Here is a 21850-nt window from a genome sequence, read left to right as displayed (position 1 = left end):
GTGCCCATGTTCCCTACCATCTACTCTCTATTGTTCCACCAACACATGGTAGCAACAATCTGCAAGAGAGCACGTAGGACAAGAGAACACTACACATGGTCTGTGATCTTGTAATCCGGTTCCTCCCTCCTGCTACTTGCTTCCATATTTAAGCATAAAAGCTTACCAATAGTAAGTAGAGTCGATGACAGCGGAAGTCTTCGCGATGGAAGTCCTTGGAGTGTTGAGATCTTCGATTTGTCGCCTTTCTTCGTCGCGAACAAAAGTCTTCAAAAGGATGAAGGGAACCTTGGGAAAGCTTCCTGTCACCAATTGGCCGACCATTTGGTCCATCTCCAGTTTTGTGTCTCGTTCACTTGAGGCGAGGCCGGTGTCTCATGTGAAGAGGCCAATATTTTTTGCTTAACATGGACGGGAGCTAGACTGGTGCCCATTTGGTTCCAATGACCTTCTTATGACGAGGGTGATCCACAAGCGACCATGTGCCATTACGGTCAAATCTTTCGAGTTCGAGTTCCATGGCCTATTTCCAGGATGGAATTTTAAAAGCATCTTTCCACGAAGTTGGCTCATCATGTGCCACCCGTGTGTTAGCAGGATGGTGTCGTATGGACGGGAGCCAAACTGGTGCCACCCGTGTATGACCTGGACTGTGTTCTATTCATGGGATTGTCACGCCATGGAAGAGCCAGTATTTGTGCCGTGTCGTGTCTATGGGACTGTCACTCCATAGGGAGGCTCGTGCCTGGAACTGTGTTTTATCTATGGGACTGTCACTCCATAGGAAGACCAGGATTTATGTTTTATGTCGTGCCATTTTTGTGCCGACAGATATTTTATACTTGTTCCATGAACGGGAGATATGTCCATGATACTATTTGCACATGCACTCATGTTTTGCATGTTTGAAACTGTTTTCGCATGACTTGTATTCTTGTGTTTGCCTGTTGTCACTTACTGAGCGGGGACGCCTACCAGTGACTCATGAAGTTTTCTCTGTCTTCTGACGAGTTTTGTTGTGTGTGAACAGGTGGTAAGTGTATTGCACTTGTTGGTTTAATAGTTTTATTTCTAACCTTTCATTTTATAAGGTTGTAAGTTCACATTTCATTTAAAAGTGGGCACCCATTAGGGGCACCCACATATGGGCCAAGGTGGGGAGCCACACTTAACCCTTTGTGTGTGTGGGGGTGGGTGCATGGTCACCTACCCACACCACACCATGAAGCTGGCCGCCCCCATGCAAACGTGGGGAGCCGGCCAGCTGTGGTCGTTTATCTCCCCCTCCAACATCTACAAAAGAGAGCGACCACCCTTCGTAAAGAACAAAGAGAACCGGCGATCGTTTCATCTCCTCCGGCTGCTCCTCCTCGTTGGCTCTCAGGCGGCTGCATCTCTTCAGGCTACGCTTCCTCCACGCCTCTTCCTCTACAGGCTGCAGCCAAGCGGCTGTGCTCTGCAACCAGGCTGCTGCTCCTGCCCTACAGGCGGCTGCGCCACCTCACAGGCGGCTGCAGCCAGGTGTTACATCTCCAACAGGCACTGCTCCCTCTGTCCAGCAAGCTGCGCCATCTCCACCTCCTCTCTTGACGGCTGCTCCCTCTGTCCAGCAGGCGCTGCTCTCTCTGTCCAGTAGGCTGAGCCATCTCCACAAGCAGACAGCTGTGCATACTCTCTACAGGCGGCTGTACCTCTTTTCCATCGGCGGCGGCTGCTCCTCTTCCCATACAGGCGGCTGTGTCCTGCTCAGCAGTTGGATGTGATCCTTTGCAGGCGGATTGCACCTCCCTTCCATAGGCAGCATCTCCCTTCTTCAGGTGGCTACACCTTCTCCACAGGCAGTTGCTCCTCATCCTCCTCGACCAGCTGCTGTGTCTTGGTGTCCACCACTAGTAGCTGCACACACACCTCGGGTATTGGTCTTCCATCTGCGAGCTACAAGTAAGTGAATTCAGATTTAGGTAAAGAACTTTGTTGTAAATCTGATAAAGGATTCTCTCTAAGGCTAACACCCGTTCGGTGCCGGGTAGTCCAAGCTTTTGGAGAACCACGATCCAAAGGTGCCAAGATCGGGAGAGCCAAGCGTTAGTACGGGAGCGCCTGTTTGTGCGTGGTCCAGGAACACTAGTGGGGCGCTCTCCGCGGAGTCCAGTGAAGGCACAAGACCGTAGAGACTGGACCACTCAAGTGGTCGCTCTCCTTCGAACATCTACTTCGAGCCTCTTGTTTGGTACTGTATTCATTTGTACATGGACATCATCTCGTTCATTGAACCCATGGAGCATTGTATTTGTTAAATACTCCCAATAATATATCATATATTGAGGGGGGGGGTCGGCCCGTTCCGGCCCTAGTGCTGGTGTCCATCTGTCAACATTTCATTTCATTTCAATTTTCAGTTGTTGTTAAGTTGTCCATTTCAAATTGTGATATTAAGTTGTTCTATTACGCATGTGGGTGTCCAACGGAGTCTATTCCCACTTGACGGGATCGGTTTCACTTCCTCTATGGTTCAACTTGAGAAAGGAGGGCTGAAATTAGGGTTTTCAGCAAAAAGACCAAAAATTACAGCAATAAAGAGAGCTGCTTTGCTGAATTTCAGTCATTAGGAGTGTGTAGGAGAGTGATTAGCATCCGCAAAAACTCTACGAAGCTTGAGAAACACCTTAGCAAGCTTGGAAATGGAATTGGGAAGGAGAAAGTGCAAAAAATGCAGCCCAACAGCCCTCATGAAAGAGGCGCCAATCTCTAGAGAGAGGAGGAGTGAGGTGGTGTGTTGTCCAGTGTAGGTGGCAGGCAAGTGCTTTGTGGAGCAAGCTAGAGTGGACACATGGCTGGTTACTCCCTTTGTACAAAGGGGATAAGGTTTGGGCGGTGGACATTGGGTTATGTCCACCTCGGGACATCAGTGTGTGTGAACACCGAGCTGGTTATAATTTAAAAGTGAGTTTTGGTCGCCCAAAACTTAATGAAATGTGTACACACTCACTTATAAATTAGTGCTAACTCCTAAGGCTAGATTTGTGACCAATACTTACCACCTGTCACATGATAGTTTCACACGCACGGTTCGCGAGCGGGCGTCCCCTTACCCGGAACTACACATTGGTCAAGCAAGCATGAAAACAGCATGCAATTTCAATTGCAAGCAAGCAAGCAAGCAAGCAATTTCAATTGCAAGCAAGCACATAAAGATGCTATGCAATGCAGCATTGGTATGGACAATCCCCGTTCATGAGACTATACCAAAATAGACATGCTCCAGGCAAGTACACGAGATACCAGACCCAATGGAATACGAATCCACCAAGCGTTTCCGGGCATGTACATGGAGGCACAAGTCCCAACGAAAAGCCAAGTCCACAATATCACATGAGTGGCATCAATCCCCAGCATATACAACTGCCATGGACACCAGTCCAATGTACATACATGATAAGAAAGCACAGGTGGACCAATTGGGTGGCCAAATGGTGACAAGCCCTTTGTGAATTATCAGATATCTAGACTGATTTCTGCCAGAGGTATTTATACCCTCTACATATGCTAGTCAGCTGGTTCTAGTAGGGTCGGCCTGCCGCTCAAAATCCCCCGACCAAGTTGCGAAAATCCTAGACATCATCTTATTGAAGGTTGTGGGTGCATTTGTAAGCCCAAAAGGCATGACTACGAACTCGTAGTGACCACGCTCTGTCCAAAAAGCTGTATTTGAAATGTCAGCTTCAAAAATGCGGACCTGATGGTAACCACTCTTGAGGTCAATCTTAGTGAAAAACTTAGCACCGTCTAAACGCTCCAAAATGTACTCTATCCTTGGCATAGGAAACTTATTCTTGATAGTGAGTTTGTTTAATGCCCTGTAGTCTACACAAAGGCGTGCAGACTTGTCCTTCTTTTGGACAAATAGGATAGATGCAGCAAATGGGGAGGAAGAAGGCCGAATGAATCCGGCTCAAGAAGCTCAGATAACTGCTTTTCCAATGACTGCACCTGGCTGCTAGGCAGCACTTTGGCCCTGGCCAACTGGCTGCTGGGCAGCCTATCAGACCTGGCCGCCTGGCTAGGCTGGCCTCTATGGCCTGCCGGCTGCTTGGCCAAGCCCCTTGGGCTAGCCAACAGCCTACCCAGCCCTCCATTGGCTGGTGGGCAAGGCCAAGGGCCTTCCTAGCCCTTCTTGGCTGGCCTAAACCTACCTAATGCCCAATCTAGAGATTGACACTCTCTTCTGGGGTAGCCCTAAGGGCTAGACCCCTCCTACATGCAATCCTACATGCTTCTACAAATGCCTGGTAGCAACACGTTGCAAACCAACTACTCAAGTCACCTAACATCATTCTAGACGTAAGACTCACAGTATGGACTAGCACTGCTTCATGTGCAAGACAATGCACACCTGACCTTGGATGCTTACCCCTGGCTGACTCGTCTCGGACTCGGCTCACATGGGACCAATTTCCACTCCACGTCCTACACCTCCTTGTGACATCTTGACCATTGTGGTGTCAAAATACGCAGCGGAGATGATGACCAGATCTGGGAGCACAAGAGCAAAACGCATGCAGAAAAATACAGCACAAGAGAGAGAGAGAGAGAGGCGTGTAACTCTGCTCTATATACACAAGAAAATCTCGAGGTATGATACAAAACTGGCAAGGGGACTGGGGGCCTATTTATATGGCCCCCCAACAGCAGTCGGCCTGCTGTAGGGCAGCCGACTGGCCCTGAAACTCCACGACCAGCTTATACATCCAGTCGGCCAGCTAGTCAGCAGTCGGCCACCTCAGACATGGAGTCGTGGACAAGTTCCAGCAATCGGCCAACAAATGGGCTGCCTCCCAAGCCACAAAAAAAATAGGAAAAATAGGGGGGAAATGCGAAGAGTAGGGAGAAATGATAAAACACCTCATAAGGGCGGGCACACCCACAACAAAGGCCCTGGTGTATAAAACTAGACAGGAGATGACTTCTAACACCCCCTGTCAACTCCTGGCTGTGAAACCAATGAGAAAATTCAAAAAATCTATCGAAGTCGAAATTTTAGTTAAATGATTCATTTATCCCTCATAGGAATTCGTGATTAGTTTTGAATTCAGTTACTTAAATACTCAATAAATGAAATTCAGTAAAGTAATAATTGAAATATTACCCTTTGATAAAGTGAGTTCAGAGAGAAGCTTTCCAGACTCAATCTCCTGAATCAGACTATGACCAAGACGTAACTCCTTCGTCAGTTTCAAGAAAAGACGATGCGACCAGTTTAGTAATCTACACTCAAATCACCCACCGAATCTGAAACTAAGTTGAGATCTTTAATTTTGATCTGAGGATCAAGAATTCAGAATTCGAGGAATTCTGCTTTAAAATCCAGACCTGTGATCTAGAAGTCTTGGAATACGGAATTAAGATATACTCATTATATTCAAAAGAAAATCAAAACTGAAAACTTGCATAGAAACCTTGTTTTCTTAAAGGACCGTGACCCGTCTTACGCCAGAAAGCTGGAAGGAGCATTTGGTATATGTGTTTTTTCTAAGAGAAGTTCGGTTGTAACAGTTGGCGTGGAGTATTCAAAGGAGGGCTCACGCGGCAAAAACCTGCCCAAGTCTTGACCAGCCTGGATATGGTGTAAGATGGTGTGCTTCCGGTACAATGGACGAGGGCCGACAAAGCGGTCCCTGAGTAAAGTGCCATGACACCTAAGGAGGATCCTGGAGGGTTCTAACCAGGCGATGCACGGGCTCGCAGTGCTTAGGACACCCATGCATATGTCGTGGAAGATATATAAATGTGTATGATGACAAGAAAATTATTGTAATCTGTTACTGAATCTCGTTGTTGACCTGCTGGTCTCAACGGAGAGTCCAGAGTGAACTGTTTTGTGAGAAACAAGAATTGAATGGGAATTTTGAGTTGTGACATCTGTACCAAGTAATTGTTTGTCAATGGATTGTTTTATAAATAAAAGTTTAAAGAGAAGTGTGTGAGTATCTGTATTCTAAAGCAAAAGTTAAGAAAGGCTTTCAATTATGGGTGAGTGAGTACTAGTCTGGTTCTACTATTCGAGTGGTTGGGCGGTGGCTAACCCATGGGCCGGATGGGGTTAGACTGGAATCGGTAGAGTTTTAATAATAAAATTGATTAATAGGATTACACTTGAAACTCGAGTAGTTAATTAAAAGCCTGAAGACTTCTGAAATGAATAGATCAACAACTGTGCCTGATTCAATTTAGGAAAAAAGCGTTGATCCCTTCAAGTCAAGTCTGTAATAGTTTCCCTTCTATCTGGTTTTATCAGATGAAGGCAGTTCAGTATCTTAACCTCGTTAAAAGAATTCGTTAAGAAAATAAAAATAGTGGAATCGTCCCCACTTTCCGGGCATGGGAAATTTTTCCGGTTTCAGTTTTCGGAATGACCACCAGCTTAGTCTCGTACCTAGACATTCGAGGGCGAGGCCCTGAGTGGGAAACCCTGCCCCGCGCAAGAGGGAGCTCCTTCCGCTGCCAGCAATCAGGAATCCAGTGTGCGGAGGAGACAGTGGGCTCTCACAGTTGGTATCATAGCCCTGTTGTAAATTTACATAACAGCAGCAGAAATTGCTTAAAATTTTTAAAGTAAATCTGGGAAATAATGTTTTCGCTTATTAATATTATGTTGAAGGAACTTCAAAAATTGAAAACTCATAAATTGAATTGGAATTTATAGATGGATACCCCGAATCTATCTGGCATTCTTGAACTCTCCCAAAATCAGGATATAATACCTTATCAACTCTGCTACGACCCGAGTGAGCAGAGTGAGACTCGCACGTCATTTTGAGAGTCTTTACTTTCCTGATCCTCTTGAGCGACGTCAGTATATGTGGTTCTGTGGAGGACGATATATTAATGTCAGTACCAGTCTCAGCGTCAGAGGCTCACGCAAAATATTTCCGTAGCCATGATTCTAATAAGGCTAGGACTTGTTCAACATGTACAACTCTTTGATCATTCACCCAAGAATTTCAGAACCTCATGCCGAGTTTTCAGGCTTCTTAGCCGCTTTATCCCTAGAGATAGAATTACAGCACCTCTTTCTGTAATGAATCGTGTGTACCATGGCATGTCTCCTTCGCAATTTCGCTTCTTTATGCGTATACGATTGAGACAGTGATTTTAGGGAGCCGTGATGCTCTATGTATATATCGAAAACTTTTGATAATAAATGATGTTTTGCAAAAAAATTCCAAATTGTTTTCATGATTGTGAATGTGGTTAATCTTGTTTCATAAAGTATGATGAAATAATTATCTGTTTAAAGAATAAATCGCAAAAATTAAATAATCAAAAATCTGTTGTCAAAATTAAGTTGACGAAAATCTCGTTTTGTCATAATTATGAGGCGCTCGGTCCGTGCAAGGCAACCGGATCCTCTAACCGATGACGAAGAGTTAGATCCGGATGTTCGAAAAGCCCTGCCCAGATTCCCAGCTTAGTCCCTTCAAGGGTGAAGGAGAACATTTAAGTGAAGTAGTGAAAAAGTGGATTGAGGCAATGGAGGAATACTTTGATGTAACTGGCTACAATGAGAGAAGCAAGATGGCTCTCGCCAGATTAAAGATTGTGGAAACGACCAGGGTCGCTAGGAGGAATCATTGTGAGACTAACCATCTCGATCGGAATACCTAGACCTGGACTGATCTTAAAGCTTACCGTAGAAAGAGGTTTTGTCCTCCGGGCTTCATTGAAACTAAGATGAATGAGTTCTTGGAACTAAAGCAGGATAGCCGGACAATTGAAGAGTACCATCAAGCTTTTGCCCTTCTCCTCAAATATTCTCCACAATTGGATGAAGAGCAGCTGATGGCCAGGTTCATTCAAGGAATGAATGAGCCATTGGACACCTTAGTGAAGAATGCCAAACCTGTCTCAATGGCCGAAGCAGTAAGAATGGCAAAGGACTTTGCTTAAGCCTTTGTTGTTAAGGTCCCACCAAAGCCTGCACCATCTAATTTTAAAAGATTCCAAACCCAAGGAAGTACTTCAAACTTTCCTCTCCCAAAGAGGCAGCAAGGCCCAATTCAGAATCAGGATGCGGGAAGATTCAGAAGTGAAGAAGACCTTTGTAACGGGAGGCGGATGCGTGTATTGGAATCGTATAAATGTGAACAAGATTCTGAGCACTTAATACTTGAGCATTACAACCACAAAGCTGAAAATAATAGTACACCACATAAAGGGACCAATGATAGGCTGACCCCCCCCTTTAGGTTATATTACCAAAAGAGTCTGCAAAGTACAAGATTACGGGTGCCTGGGGATTCACCACCAGCCTGCACCTGATTCTTCCAAATACATTATGAATGAATACATTTCAAACAAGAGAATCTGTAGGTACATCCGCCCTACACACAGGTACATCCGCCCTGCACAAGCCTCTTCAGAGGTACATCCGCCTTGCACAAGAGTATCACAATCCTCACAGGTACTCCGCCCTGCACAAGATGTAAATGGATCTTTAGGCCCTGTTTCCACGCGAGAAACTGATCCAGAAACCTGTGTTCTCCGCGAACAAGTGTCCCCAATGCTTGCCCTAAGCACCTGCTATACCAAGAATCCTTGAGACACATCCATGTTCACATATTCCATTGCTGTCCGGCCTGTTTTGTGCAATAACCAGTCCAAAACAGCAACTTTCTGTCGCGAGAAATCCACCTGTAAAGGGTCCTACAGCCCTGTGGAGGTCCCTAGAGCTGTCCTGTACTGTCCAAGTTGACTTTGGACACCTATAACCAGCCCAAAACTCGCAATAACCAGAAATTGCAGGTCTGAAATTTACCAACCAGCCCTTTAGAAGAGTGTGGGGATCGTTGTCCAAGCTTGTGTGAGTCCGGGAAGCAAGCAACCAGCCCTGTAGCAACTCCCAAAGCTCCAACCAGCTCTCCAATATGTTGAATAATGAGTAAAACAGCCCAAAAGGCCTCTTGAGGGAGGCGCCTTTTTCAGGTGCCACCTCAGGGGCCTGGTGGGTACACCCTGCACAGTACCTACATATGTACGAGAAACCTGTTCGCCCTGCGGGGCATCAAGGGCAATGGCATCACGCTGAAAATGGCCATAAGCTATCCGGACTTCATTAATTTTGGTCCAACCAAATGCAAACGCATTATAAGTTGTCCGGCCACTTATTAATAAGTGTGGACCTGCAAACCAATAAACCTTAGTAGTAAATGAAGTAAGCTGTAAATTGAGTGTGGACGCACTTACCACCTGCAAAACCCATAAGCCCACAGTTTTAGGCCCAAACAGGAGTGCACACACGTGTCCACAAGGTGCCCGGGCGTCCCCGGTCCCTCGGACTTCACAAGCCAAAATAACAAGCATTGTCCAGGCAACAAGACAATGTCACACAAAGTAAAATAAAGTTATGACATGCATCATTTATGCATTGTGCACAAGTAAACTTGGAGAACCACCTATCATCATTCTTGTACTTGAAAATATTCCGCCTGCCATCATAACACACCATGTGTGCATGGCCGGAATCCACACAGGCACCGCCCGAAAGTCCACAAATGTCATGCCATGTCCTTGGACTCATATGCATCCACTCATATGATCCATACACATACCCAGGTATAATACATACATGCATCCGCAGGTTTCTAGGCCTGACACGCATCCGCATGTCCCTAGAATATAGGAGTTTGTGACAACCTTTCCCCCAGAACACTTTCTCAGGAGCCCCACCTATTTCAAGGATTCAGAGGGTGAGCTCAAAAGTGAGAACCGGTGTTTTGGAGGTCAGGGTTTTGGTCACTAGCTGAAAGACTGCCCCACTCCTGCCATGTCAAGGGAACAGGGAAGTCAAGGACCGAGAGTGGAGAGACCAGCCCCTTCCTATCAGTCAAATCAAGGTCCATCTCGCCCAAATCAGGGAAATCCCAGGAAAACTCCAGCTCAGTCGTCTGCCTCTGTCCAGAGTAGCCTCAGAACTCCTTCCCAGAACTGGGGCAACCAAATAGAAAGAGTTCCGCCTCAGACTGCAGCAACCAGAGTAGTCACAATTGCAGAAGTAGTGGAAGAGGAAAGAGGACAGATTTATGTTGCAATTGAAAACCAAGGGCCAAATCGCCAATTCTCCGTCATTCATACTCCAGCTGAGTATCAGGGTAAGCCTTTTAAGCTTTTGATCGATTCAAGCAGTACTCATTCTTTCATTTCCCTTCGATGCTTGCGTAAGCTAGTCTTAGATCAGAAATCAAGGAAACCCATGCAAGTTGAATTGGCAAGTGGGAAGATTCTTTTCACTCACCTTGAGACAGATCGTATTCAGTTCAATCTAGATGGGAATTTAACTGACAATCAGTTCAGAGTTATACCTTTGGGAGTTTTCGACGGGATCCTTGGAATGAATTGGCTCCACAAAAATCAAGCTGACATTCACTGTCATAATGGAATCATTTCCTTCCGTGATCTTCACGGAAACAAGGTTCAAAGAACCGGAATTTCAGGATCCCAAAGTCTGCAGTTAGTAAAAGCTTCTAAGTTACTAAAAGGACTTAGAAAGAAGCAGCGCATTTATCTTGTCAAAATGAATTCGGTAGACTCAAAGTTAAGAGCTAAAGAACCTAAATGGTTAAGTGATTATGATGATTTATTCCCAGCAGAGCTAACAGAGATGCCCCCAATTCGGAAAGTAGATCATGTGATAGAATTGACCCCCGGAGCTCAGCCAGTAACCCTACGCACGTACAAAATGCCAGTTCCTGAAGCCATCGAACTCAAGGAACGGCTTAGACAACTGTTGGAACAAGGGTTTGTAAGACCCAGTGTTTCACCTTGGGGTGCGCCAGTTCTCTTTCAAAAAACGAAAGATGGAACGCTAAGACTCTGTGTGGACTACACAGGTCTCAATCAGCTGCTGACAGTTAAGAATAAGTATCCTATTCCCAAAATTGATGAGCTTCTGGACAAGCTAAGTGGAGCCCAGATCTTCACAAAGATAGATCTCAAATCAGGGTATTATCAGATCAGGATTAATGAGCAAGATATCTCGAAGTCAACCATCAATACTCGGTATGGGCATTATGAATTCACTGTCATGCCATTTGGATTCACAAATGTCCCCGCTACATTCAATCGCTTAATGCAGGACATTCTCGGAGAATACTTAGATGATCTTGTTCTTGTTTTCTTCGATGATATTCTGATTTACTCAAAGAATGCAGCTGACCATGAAACTCATGTCAGAAAAGTTCTTGAGGTTTTAAGGAAGCACCAACTCTTTGCAAAAAAGAGCAAATGCACTTTCTCTGCCGACTATGTTGAATACTTGGGCTTTCTGGTATCAAAAGATGGAATTTCTTCAGATTCTGCAAAAGTCCAAGCAGTTATAGATTGGCCTGAACCCAAGACAGTGAAAGAAGTCAGAAGATTCTTGGGATTGACTGGTTGGTATAGAATTTTTATACCAAAGTATGCTCTCATAACTTCCCCCCTGACTAATCTTCTCAAGAAGAATATTCCGTTTCAATGGTCTGCCAGGTGCCAAAGTGCTTTTTATAAGCTGAAGACCGCCTTAGTAACCAATCCCGTTCTAAAGCTGCCAGATTTCTCTCTACCCTTTGAGGTAGTAACTGATGCCAGCGGTTTTACCCTGGGAGGTGCACTCATACAGGAAGGTCATGCAATGGCCTATGAATCCCGAAAACTCAGAACGCATGAGAGGAATTATGCTACCCACGACCTGGAACTACTTTCAGTAGTATATGCCTTGAAGTTGTGGAGACATTACCTATTGGGTCAAAGATTCACTTTGATGACAGATCATCAAAGCTTAAAGTGGATCTTTACTCAAAAGGATCTCAACATCACCAGAGAAGGTGGATGCAGACCCTGCAGAAATTTGATTTTGAAATCAAGTACCGCCCAGGCAAAGAAAATGTGGTAGCAGATGCCCTCAGCAAAAAAGCCTCCTTGCTTACAATTACTGTAGTGTCAAATCCTTTGATTATTGAAGCAAGTGAGAAGATCATGCAGGATAGATTCTTTGGCCCTATTGCTACCCTACTTATGCAGGAAAGCAAAACTCCACAGGAGTTGAACCGAGTTCAAGGGTACAGCCTAGATGATGGAATTATGTATTATAATCGCAGGCTATGCATTCCCAATGATGAGGGAACTAAGGGTCAAATTCTGAATGAAGTCCATGACAGCCTTATTGCAGAACATCCAGGTTTTATCAAAACCTACATGTCCGTGAAGAAAAGCTTCTTATGGCCTGGTCTAAAAACCGATGTACTTAATGATGTACGTCAATGTCTGACCTGTCAGAAAGTCAAGGCCGAGAGAGTAAAAATGTCTGGGAAGTTACATCCATTAGACATCTCCCAGATGAAGTGGGAATGCATCAGTATGGATTTTATTACTAGATTACCTTCAGTGCAATCAGGTTACAACTCCATCTTTGTGGTAGTTGATAGACTAACCAAAGTTGCCCATCTGATTCCAGTAAAAGAAACCTACACTGCAGTGGATGTGGCCAGAGTGTTCCTCAAAGAAGTCTTCAAATTGCATGGCCTACCTAGAAGAATAGTAAATGATCGAGATCCCAAATTCACATCAAGATTCTGGACTGCATTTTTTGAAGTAGTAGGAACTTTCTTGGATCTCAGCACAGCTTACCACCCTATGACCGATGGTCAAACAGAAAGGGTAAACCAAGTAATCGAAGATATACATCGGTCATGCTGTGGTGGCAGGGAACCCAAGAAGTGGCTAAGCTATCTGCACCTAGTCGAGTTCGCCTACAATGCTTCTTATCACCGAAGTATTGGGATAAGCCCTTTCAAAGCTCTGTATGGACAAGATTGCTTAACTCCATTAGCTTGGTCCGATCCATTGATTAGGGTCGAGATGTCCAGACAGATGCTTGACGACATGGTGCAGCAAATGCAGGCAATTCACAAAGATATTAAAGCTGCCCAGGATAGACAGAAGCAATATGCATATAAGAAGAGCACACACAGAAAATTCAAAGAAGCAGATATGGTCTTCATTCGAGTATGCCCTAAAAGAAGTTCCCTATCTCTTGGGAAGTACAAGAAGTTATCCCCCAAATATTATGGGCCATATCTGATTACAAAGAAAGTAGGTGACTTAGCCTTCGAGCTTCTTCTGCCTCCTCATCTCAAAGTACATAATGTATTTCATATCAGCCTTCTTAAAAAGTATGTACCAAGCCTAAATTATGTGCTTGATAATGAAATCTTAACTTCTTAAACCCAAGGACAGATTGAACTCCAACCTAAAGAAATCCTTGATGTTCGAGAAATGGTTCTCAAGAATAAAATTCTGAGAGAATTATTGGTCAAATGGAAGTTCTATCCTTTTGAAGATGCCACCGGGGAGAAAGAAGCCGAACTATTGCGGGATTACCCCCTGTTTGCGAGATGAGGACATCTCGCGTTTTTCAAGTGGGAGAGAATATAAGATTCCTCCCCAGCCTCTCAAGATGTCCAACATCTTCTCCTGTAATCAAATCTCTCTTCAGAAATATAAAAAATATTGTTTCTATCTGTTTTAGCCTAGAGAGAGAAAATATTCTAGACAGAGATTATTCAGATTTTGAAAATTTTTGGATAAAAAAATATCTCTTCTTATTAAAATAAGTTTCCCCGAAACAAAAGTTCAAAAAGATTTTCAGAAGGTGCTTTAGAAATCAAGTATAATCTGTTCAAGAGGCCTTATCCTAAGAGTCCAAATTTCTTAAAAATTTTAAATTAAGATTTTGAGGAGCCAATTAAATTCATCCAAATGTGTGGAGAAGATAAATTGAAGAAATAAAGAAAATCCTCTCAAAAATGAGTAAATACTCACATAAGATGAAAAGTAGACTAAGGACCAAAGGAAATACTAAAAAAATGAATTTTTGACACCTAATGAGAATTCCCCCCTCATGAAGGAGGCGCCTATTTCACATGTGGTGCAGTTTTAAATTATCAAAAATTAAGATATTTCATCTCTCCTCTCTCCTAATTCAAGTCTAGTTCCAAAAAGTAAGCTAAACTGATCTAAAAATGGTTAAAAATTGACCAAACTGATCTGAAAAATTCTAGAATCAATTTGCTTGGTTAGAAGCTCACTTTTTCCTATAAATAGAAGCCTCCCCCTTTGTTGAAGCTTAATAGTGTTTTATGCACTGTTACTCTACTCCTCCCAAGAGCCAAGAATTATAAATTTTTTAATAATTCACTAGTTTTTGACCATTTCCTCTTCTAAAGATTTGGTGACCACTCTTGTTGCAAACAAGAGTAGATCCCTCAAACCATCAAACCAAAGGAAAGCTCCCAAAATTCATGTAAGTTAAAAATCTTATATTTTTCTTTACTCTTTTAATGATTTTTTAATTTTTGTTTTGTTTGAAATGATAAATCGATGCTTTGTCTTATTGGAAAGGCTTTCCCCCTCTCTCATTCTTAAAATCATCCCTTCTTTATCCTAGTTAAGTGATCTAATAGTTGAAATTAAACTTTTCATATTGTTTCTTTTTTTAGAAGTGAAATTTGATGAGTTTAGAGTGCTTAAAACCATTTGGGTATAATTTTTAAGTAATTTTAAAATATAAAAAATTAAAAAATGATCAACCATACAAATGAGGTTATGGCGAAATTTTCTAAAGTTTGGTAAAATAAGTTTTATCTTTTATCATTCAAAAAGAGTAATCGCCACAATTTGTGTATTCTAAAAGTGTTATTTTCATTCTAGGCATTCAAAAATGCATAGTAGAAATATTTTTATTATAAAAGTGTTATTTCTTTTAGATATATATTCTATGCATAGAAAGATGCATATTGGTTATTTTTTTATTATTATAAAAGTGTTACTTTCATTAAAATAGATTTTTATGCATAAATAGATGCATTAAAAAAATAATTTTATTATAAATGTATTACTTTCATCAATATTCATTTTTATGCATAAATAGATACATAAAAGAATTTTTTTTTATTATAAAAGTGTTACTTTCATCAAAATAAATTTTTATGCATAAATAGATGCATAAAAGAAAATTTTTTATTATAAAAGTGTTACTTTCATCAAAATAGATTTTTATACATAAATAGATGCATAAAAGAATATTTTTTTATTATAAAAGTATTACTTTCATCAAAATAGATTTTTATGCATAAATGGATGCATAAAAGAATATTTTTATTATAAAAGTGTTACTTTCATCAATATTGATTTTTATGCATAAATAGATACATAAAAGAATATTTTTTATTATAAAAGTGTTACTTTCATCAAAATGAATTTTTATGCATAAATAGATATATAAAAGAATATTTTTTTATTATAAAAGTGTTACTTTCATCAAAATAAATTTTTATGCATAAATAGATGCATAAAAGAATATTTTTTTTATTATAAAAATGTTACTTTTATCAAAATAAATTTTTATTCGTAAAATGATACATAAAAGAAAATTTTTATTATAAACGTATTACTTTCACTAATATTGATTTTTATGCATAAATAGATGCATAGAAAGATTTTTCTTTTTTTATATAAAAGTGTTATTCTTTTAGAAGTTGTATTTTATGCATAAATAGATGCATACAAAATTTTTATATCAAAACAAGAGTTCTCTTGGATCCTTTGTTTAAATCCCATGAATATTAATAAATGAATTAAGTAAATACTCTGGGAAAGAAAATTTTACCGTTTCATATTCTCTAGGATATTAATGAGAATTCAAAAAATCTATCGAAATTGAAATTTTAGTTAAATGATTAATTTATCCCTCATAGGAATTCGTGATTAGTTTTGAATTCAGTTAAGCAAATACTCAATAAATAAAATTCAATAAAGTAGTAATTGAAATATTACCCTTCGATAAAGTGAGTTCAGAGAGAACCTTTCCAGACTCAGTCCTCTGAATCAGACTGACCAAGACGTAACTCCTTCATCAGTTTCAAGAAAAGACGATGTGACCACTTCAGTAATCTACACTCAAATCACCCACCGAATCTGAAACTAAGTTGAGACCTCTGATTTTGATCTGAGGATCAAGAATTCAGAATTCGAGGAATTCTGCTTGGGAATCCAGACCTATTATCTAGAAGTCTTGGGATACGAAATTAAGATATACTCATTGTATTCAAAGAAAATCAAAACTAAAAACTTGCATAGAAACTCTCTTTTCTTAAAGGACTGTCTTACGCCAGAATGCTGGAGGGAGCATTTGGTATATGTGTTTTTTCTAAGAGAAGTTCAGTTGTAACAGCTGGCGGGAAGTGTTCAAAGGACGGCTCACGCGGCAAAAACCTACCCAGGTCTTGACCAGCCTAGATATGGTGTAAAATGGTGTGCTTCCGGTACGATGGGCAAGGGCCAAAGAAACATTCCCTGAGTGAAGTGCCAGGACACCTAAGGAGGATCCTGGAAGATTCTGACCAGACGATGCTTAGGACACCCATGCGTTTGTCGTGGGAGATATATATATGTCAATGATGACGAGAAAATTATTGTAATTTGTTACTGGATCTCGTTGTTAACCTGCTGGTCTCAACGGAGAGTCCAGAGTGAACTGTTTTGTGAGAAACAAGGATTGAATGGGAATTTTGAGTTGTGACATCTGTACCCAATAATTGTTTGTCAATGGATTATTTTATAAATTAAAGTTTAAAGAGGAGTGTGTGAGTATCTGTATTCTAAAGCAAAAGTTAAAAAAGGCTTACAATTATGGATGGGTGAGTACTTGTCTGCTTCTACTATTCCAGTGGTTGGGCGGTGACTAACCCATGGACCGGATGGGATTAGGTTGGAATCAATAAAGTTTTAATAATAAAATTGATTAATAGGATTGCGCTTAGAACTCGAGTAGTTAATTAAAAGCTTGAAGACTTCTCAAATGAATAGATCAACGACTGTACCTGATTTAATTAGGAAAAAAGCGTTGATCCCCTCAAGTTAAGTCTGTAATAGTTTCCCTTCTATCTGGTTTTATCAGATGAAGGTAGTTCAGTATCTTGCCCTCGTTAAAAGAATTCGTTAAGAAAATAAAAATGGTGCAATCATCTCTACTTTCCGGGCATGGATAATTTTCTCGGTTTCGGTTTTCGGAATGACCACCAGCTTAGTCTCGTGCCCGGACATTCGAGGGCGAGGTCCCGAGTGGGAAACCCTGCCCCGCGCAAGAGGAAGCTGCTTCCGCTACCAACAATCGAGAATCCGGTGCACGGAGGAGACCATGTACTCTCACAGTCCAATAGTTGTGCTCGGATCTGAGGGTTCTTGTTGGGGACAATGATGTTGACTGTCCAAGAAGGAAAAACCCTTCACATAAGGCCCTATGAAAGTGTTCACAAGAATGGGTCTACAAGATTGTGCCCTCGTGCAAAGGGTTCTACTTGAAGACCTTCATGGTCCTTAGAAACACCATTATGCAACTTCATTAGGGCTCAGGTGACTTTGATTATTATTAAAGAGAATGTCTAGAGTGCAGCATGGAATGTGTGACATGCAATAATGTGGGCTGATTCGATACGTCGTAAAGATGTCTTTCATGAGCTTCACATGTGAGGGGATTTGTAATAGATGTGGGTGCTCTCTTTTCCTCAAGAGTGCACCATCGTCCGAGATGTCAAAGTTGGTACAACTCCATCTCGTGCTTAGCTAAAAATGCACGCTTCTTTCGATGAGAAAGGCCATGAGAGCATTTCTACATTTCTCTTGCAAAGATCCTCTTGCATGTCACTACCGTAAGAGATGAGATCATGTGTTCTTGCATTCCTCACCATACCACCCATTGTGTGGTTGTGAGCCCATTGGGCGCTTGCTAGTTATGTAGGCGGTCTCGGGGATTGGACTGAATAATGGATAATGGAAGACAGTTGTGATGTAAAGGTTGAGACAGTTAATGTGAGATCAAGGTCAGCAAAGATGAACAAGAAATAGTGAAAGCAAGATATGTCTAATTAGCTCCTATAGATGGTGGTGGAATTGTGAAGTCTTGGATCTTTCGCAATAAGAGCAAGAGACCCCATCAAGTAATCCATAGCACTTGACTCCCTCATGTAAGACTATCTGAAATGGGCCAACAGGACATATAAGTAGCTCATGCATGGCCCCCATGTCTAGAGAGTGTCTGTGTAACACGGCGGGGTTTCCACGCACGACTATTAATGCGATTAATCACTTAAATTAAAGGCAATTAGATCATCCACCTAATCACAAGCACACAACTTGAGAACTTGACACCACATGGGCCACCTCCCCCCCTTGGAATTTATGTCATATTCCAAGGGGAAGTTAATATGTTATACAAGCTTTGGGGTGGTGCTTATGTCCAACACCAAGTTATCCAAATTACAAAGTACAATGTCCCAATGATATCCAAATTCACATGGTTTCCGATGGTCCATGAATTCCATACATAGCGTGCATGTCTATCATCAGATCCTCTATTACACTCAAAAGACTTTTGCCATGGTATGGGTGGCAGTTGTCACTATTTGGGCATTCTTGGTGTTTCCAAGCTCCATAGTGTCAACATGACACCTCATGGTAGGGGACTTGCGTTTATGCCGTAGGCATATGGATTGGCACCTCATGGTAAGAGACTTATGTCTACACCAAGGACTTGCGCCTGTGTGCTAGGGTTTTCCAAACACAGAAAGCAAAGTGGGACAGAATCACATATCACATAGAGCACACACAAGAGTCCTAAATTATTGCTCTATATTATGTACAAGAAAGACAAGAAAGAAGTAATACAACTGAAATTCAAGTACAAGATGTGGCAACATCATTAGGCTGAGCACTCGCATTTACCAGTAGTGTTAGACTGAGATCCAGAAGATCTAGCTTTGTACAAAGAGAACATTCGATTGTATTTCTTTTCATTCTACATAATACAAAGAGTAAAGTAGGATACTTGTGAAGGCTTGTCTCTTGAAGTCTCTTCTATTGTCCATTCTATATATATACCTGGATGAATCTAGGAACATGCCCAAATTCACCTTTTAGGAACGTGCATGTTATATACTCATGGTAGTCAACCCACAAGACTATATAACTATCAACTCCATTATGCATAGTATGGACTAGATACTACGACATACCCACTAACGTCATCAATGCCCAATAGTGGGTGTAGAACTCTATATCAAGATATGCTCTCACACACGCACTCCACACACACACACACATATGGGCATATATTCACACAAAGCCCTTCGTACTGAGTTTCTGTCAAACCTCCGGAGATGCAAGGCAGCCTCAGCCATAATGAGATCCATTCTATCTCTATTCACACTTGCATTACATTAGAATGCCTCACACAAGAGACTACGCATACAATGCAATCCCTGGTGTGGAAATATTGGTAAACCTAACCGACACGACAAACTCTATGCATGAAATGCAATCCCTAGTGTAGAAATATCAATAAGAATTACATCCTATCCCTTCGAAAACAACCTACAACTATCACATTTATAAAAGACTTAACACCTGTAAATCTCTGATAAGGCCTTCCAGCAGAGTCCGACCACAATAGGGGAGCATTGCCACAGGTAGGCATTCCCCAGTCACCTCATCTACAAGCCCCAGTCTATCTCCAGCACCACCAAGGGGGTATATTTCCCCCATCTCTGGCAAAGACTACAATTTCAAGACAAAGTAGAAGGTTAGATAACACATCAGAGTAATCAACTCATGCAGGCAATCAATCAAACTGAGCTCACCTCAAGACCCCAAGCTGCAGCCTGAACCGCATAATCCTCGTCTTTTGACAGGTCAGGACCCACTGGAACGGAAAAACTTGTCACTATAGGCCCATCATTACAAGAACTGCTACTTCTTTGCCTCGAATCAAAAGCAGCTTCTCCACTCTCTGCACATTTAATTAGCTCCAAAGCTGTTGCTTGGTACCTGCACAAAAACACTATCACAGTTCACTAGAGCAAGAAGCATAGAACATAAATGATTCTTCTGAGATTGAGCCAACCAGGTGGTATCATAGGATGATGCCAAAATATAGTGTAACGTGGAAATGAGGGAGTACGGAACATTTTCTCACCCAATGATGCCACCAATGCTATCATAGAATGTCTCCATTTCATGAAGGGTCTTAATCAACCTTTCCAGCATGCTCCTTAAAGCCTGGGAATGGTGGTGGCCGGCATAGTATTCATTGCTGGCGTGATGTTTTTTGAACACTGCACTCCTGGTCGATCCATTCAACACAATCCCTGTTTCCTCAACCGTCACCCCACTGCTACCTAATTTGCCATGAGGTACTGACCCATTCTCCATGTATTGTACTTTGGCCCTACCATTCGTCCCCAAAACCACATGCATTGCAACACCATTCTTTTCATCAAGCTGATTTAACCAGGCTGGAGTGGCCTGCAGTAAATGCTCTTGATCCCCAGCAACTAAGCATTTCAGCAAATATACCTCATAATCACCAAGGATTGCTAAGGCCAATGAAATGATGGGGCTGAGAGATACATCAATCTTCCCAACGTGACCAAAAGCTGCTCCTACACGTGGGTTGCAGTTCAAAAGCTCTAGCTTCTGATCGAGGCTCTTAGCGTTGGCTAGAGTATCTTTCAACGCCTTGAGCTCCCTGAGTTGCCCATCGAGCCGCCACGGTTTGATCTCCTCCTCATCAAAAGCGGGCCGTGCAGCAATCGCCACAGCGGCAGAGACTGAAACATTGCTGTTCTGCTTTGAAGTAAGGCGGAGACCCCATGAGAAGCCATGGGGGTCATGAAAGCAACCGTCTTGGGGACAACTGTCACTTTTGCAGACAGCAATGGGCGTCCAATGCCGTCGCCTTGATTTTCCAGGAGCTTCCAATTGACACCTGAAGCTTCCTGTGCCAAGCACAGCTGCCTCCGGAAGCTCAAAAAGAGCAGCGGGAATGGTGTCATGGCCTCTCAAGCTCATGGAAGAGAATTGCATTGCCATGGTGAATGAGGGGAAATGGGCGGGTGCCAAACCACATTCCGGTGTCTGGCACCACAGGAATTGATGGGAAAAACGCTCTCTGGGATGCGAAGCCGGCGAGAACTAACCTGTGCAAGCGGCAGAGAAGACCCGAACCGAGTAGCTTTGTGTGAGTCTACAGCACGCCTTCACCATTGGGCTAGCTCCCCTGCACCGCCCAAGCCTTTTAAATGCAGCGACAACACCTCCCGCGGGCGGGAGCTCCGGCAATTACACTTATACAGAAAGAACAGGGCGATGGAAACGCTAACACAGGGCGATGGAAACCCTAAAAGGCAAGCCGTGACACAGGCTCACAGGAAAACCTAACACAGGGCTGGGCCAAAGTGGCGGAGCTTGATGAGCTGAGAGAAGGTGGGTGATTTTGTTAAAGTTTTTTGGTCTCTGGGCTGTGCCAGAAACGTATATTTGCATGCTTTGCCAGCTCAGCCTCATAGCAGCAGGCAAAGCATATGCCCGTAAGTGTTTGGTATATCCACCTCCTTATTCTTATTGGTCGTCCATAGATGCAAGGGTTCCTGCATCCCACCCAATTCTGCCCGTCTCATCAACATTTCAATGAAAGTAAAAAATTGCACATGTTCTGTAGGTGTATGGGAGCCCTTCTTAAATGAACCTCACTAGTCCTCTCAGCACTATCTCATGCCGTATCTTATAGACCCTTTTCAAGTGAGATCTATGCTCACACACGATCCCGCCACTTTGTCGTCCCCAAACTGGGTCGTCGGATCCTAATAAACTAGGGAATCGACCTCAAAAAAGGAAAGAACGCTCATACTAGATGGGGGGACAACGTGTGCTCGTAATTTTCAATCCTCGCAATTAGGGAGGAAATGGCAAAGAAAAAACA

General features: G+C 42.5%; 1 protein-coding gene across 1 annotated transcript in view; it reads right to left on the bottom strand.

The window, feature by feature from the left end:
* UGP3 (UDP-glucose pyrophosphorylase 3) overlaps positions 1-21541 on the bottom strand; it is a 71039-nt gene extending 49498 nt beyond the window's left edge. The window contains exons 1-3 of the mRNA XM_086784831.1: positions 20066-21541; positions 19731-19917; positions 19498-19647 (exon numbers count right to left, since the gene is read on the bottom strand). Coding sequence (XP_086640957.1) covers positions 19498-19647; positions 19731-19917; positions 20066-20961 — 1233 coding nt within the window. The 5' untranslated portion in view covers positions 20962-21541. The remainder of the gene's footprint in view (positions 1-19497; positions 19648-19730; positions 19918-20065) is intronic.
* Between the last annotated feature and the right edge of the window lie 309 nt (positions 21542-21850).

Source organism: Cibotium barometz, chromosome 47 (assembly GCF_041138505.1).
Source record: "Cibotium barometz isolate CiBa-2024 chromosome 47, ASM4113850v1, whole genome shotgun sequence".
Classification (NCBI taxonomy): Eukaryota; Viridiplantae; Streptophyta; class Polypodiopsida; order Cyatheales; family Cibotiaceae; genus Cibotium; species Cibotium barometz.
Note: the sequence above shows the minus strand (reverse complement) of the source record. Positions and strands in the feature narration are given on the sequence as shown.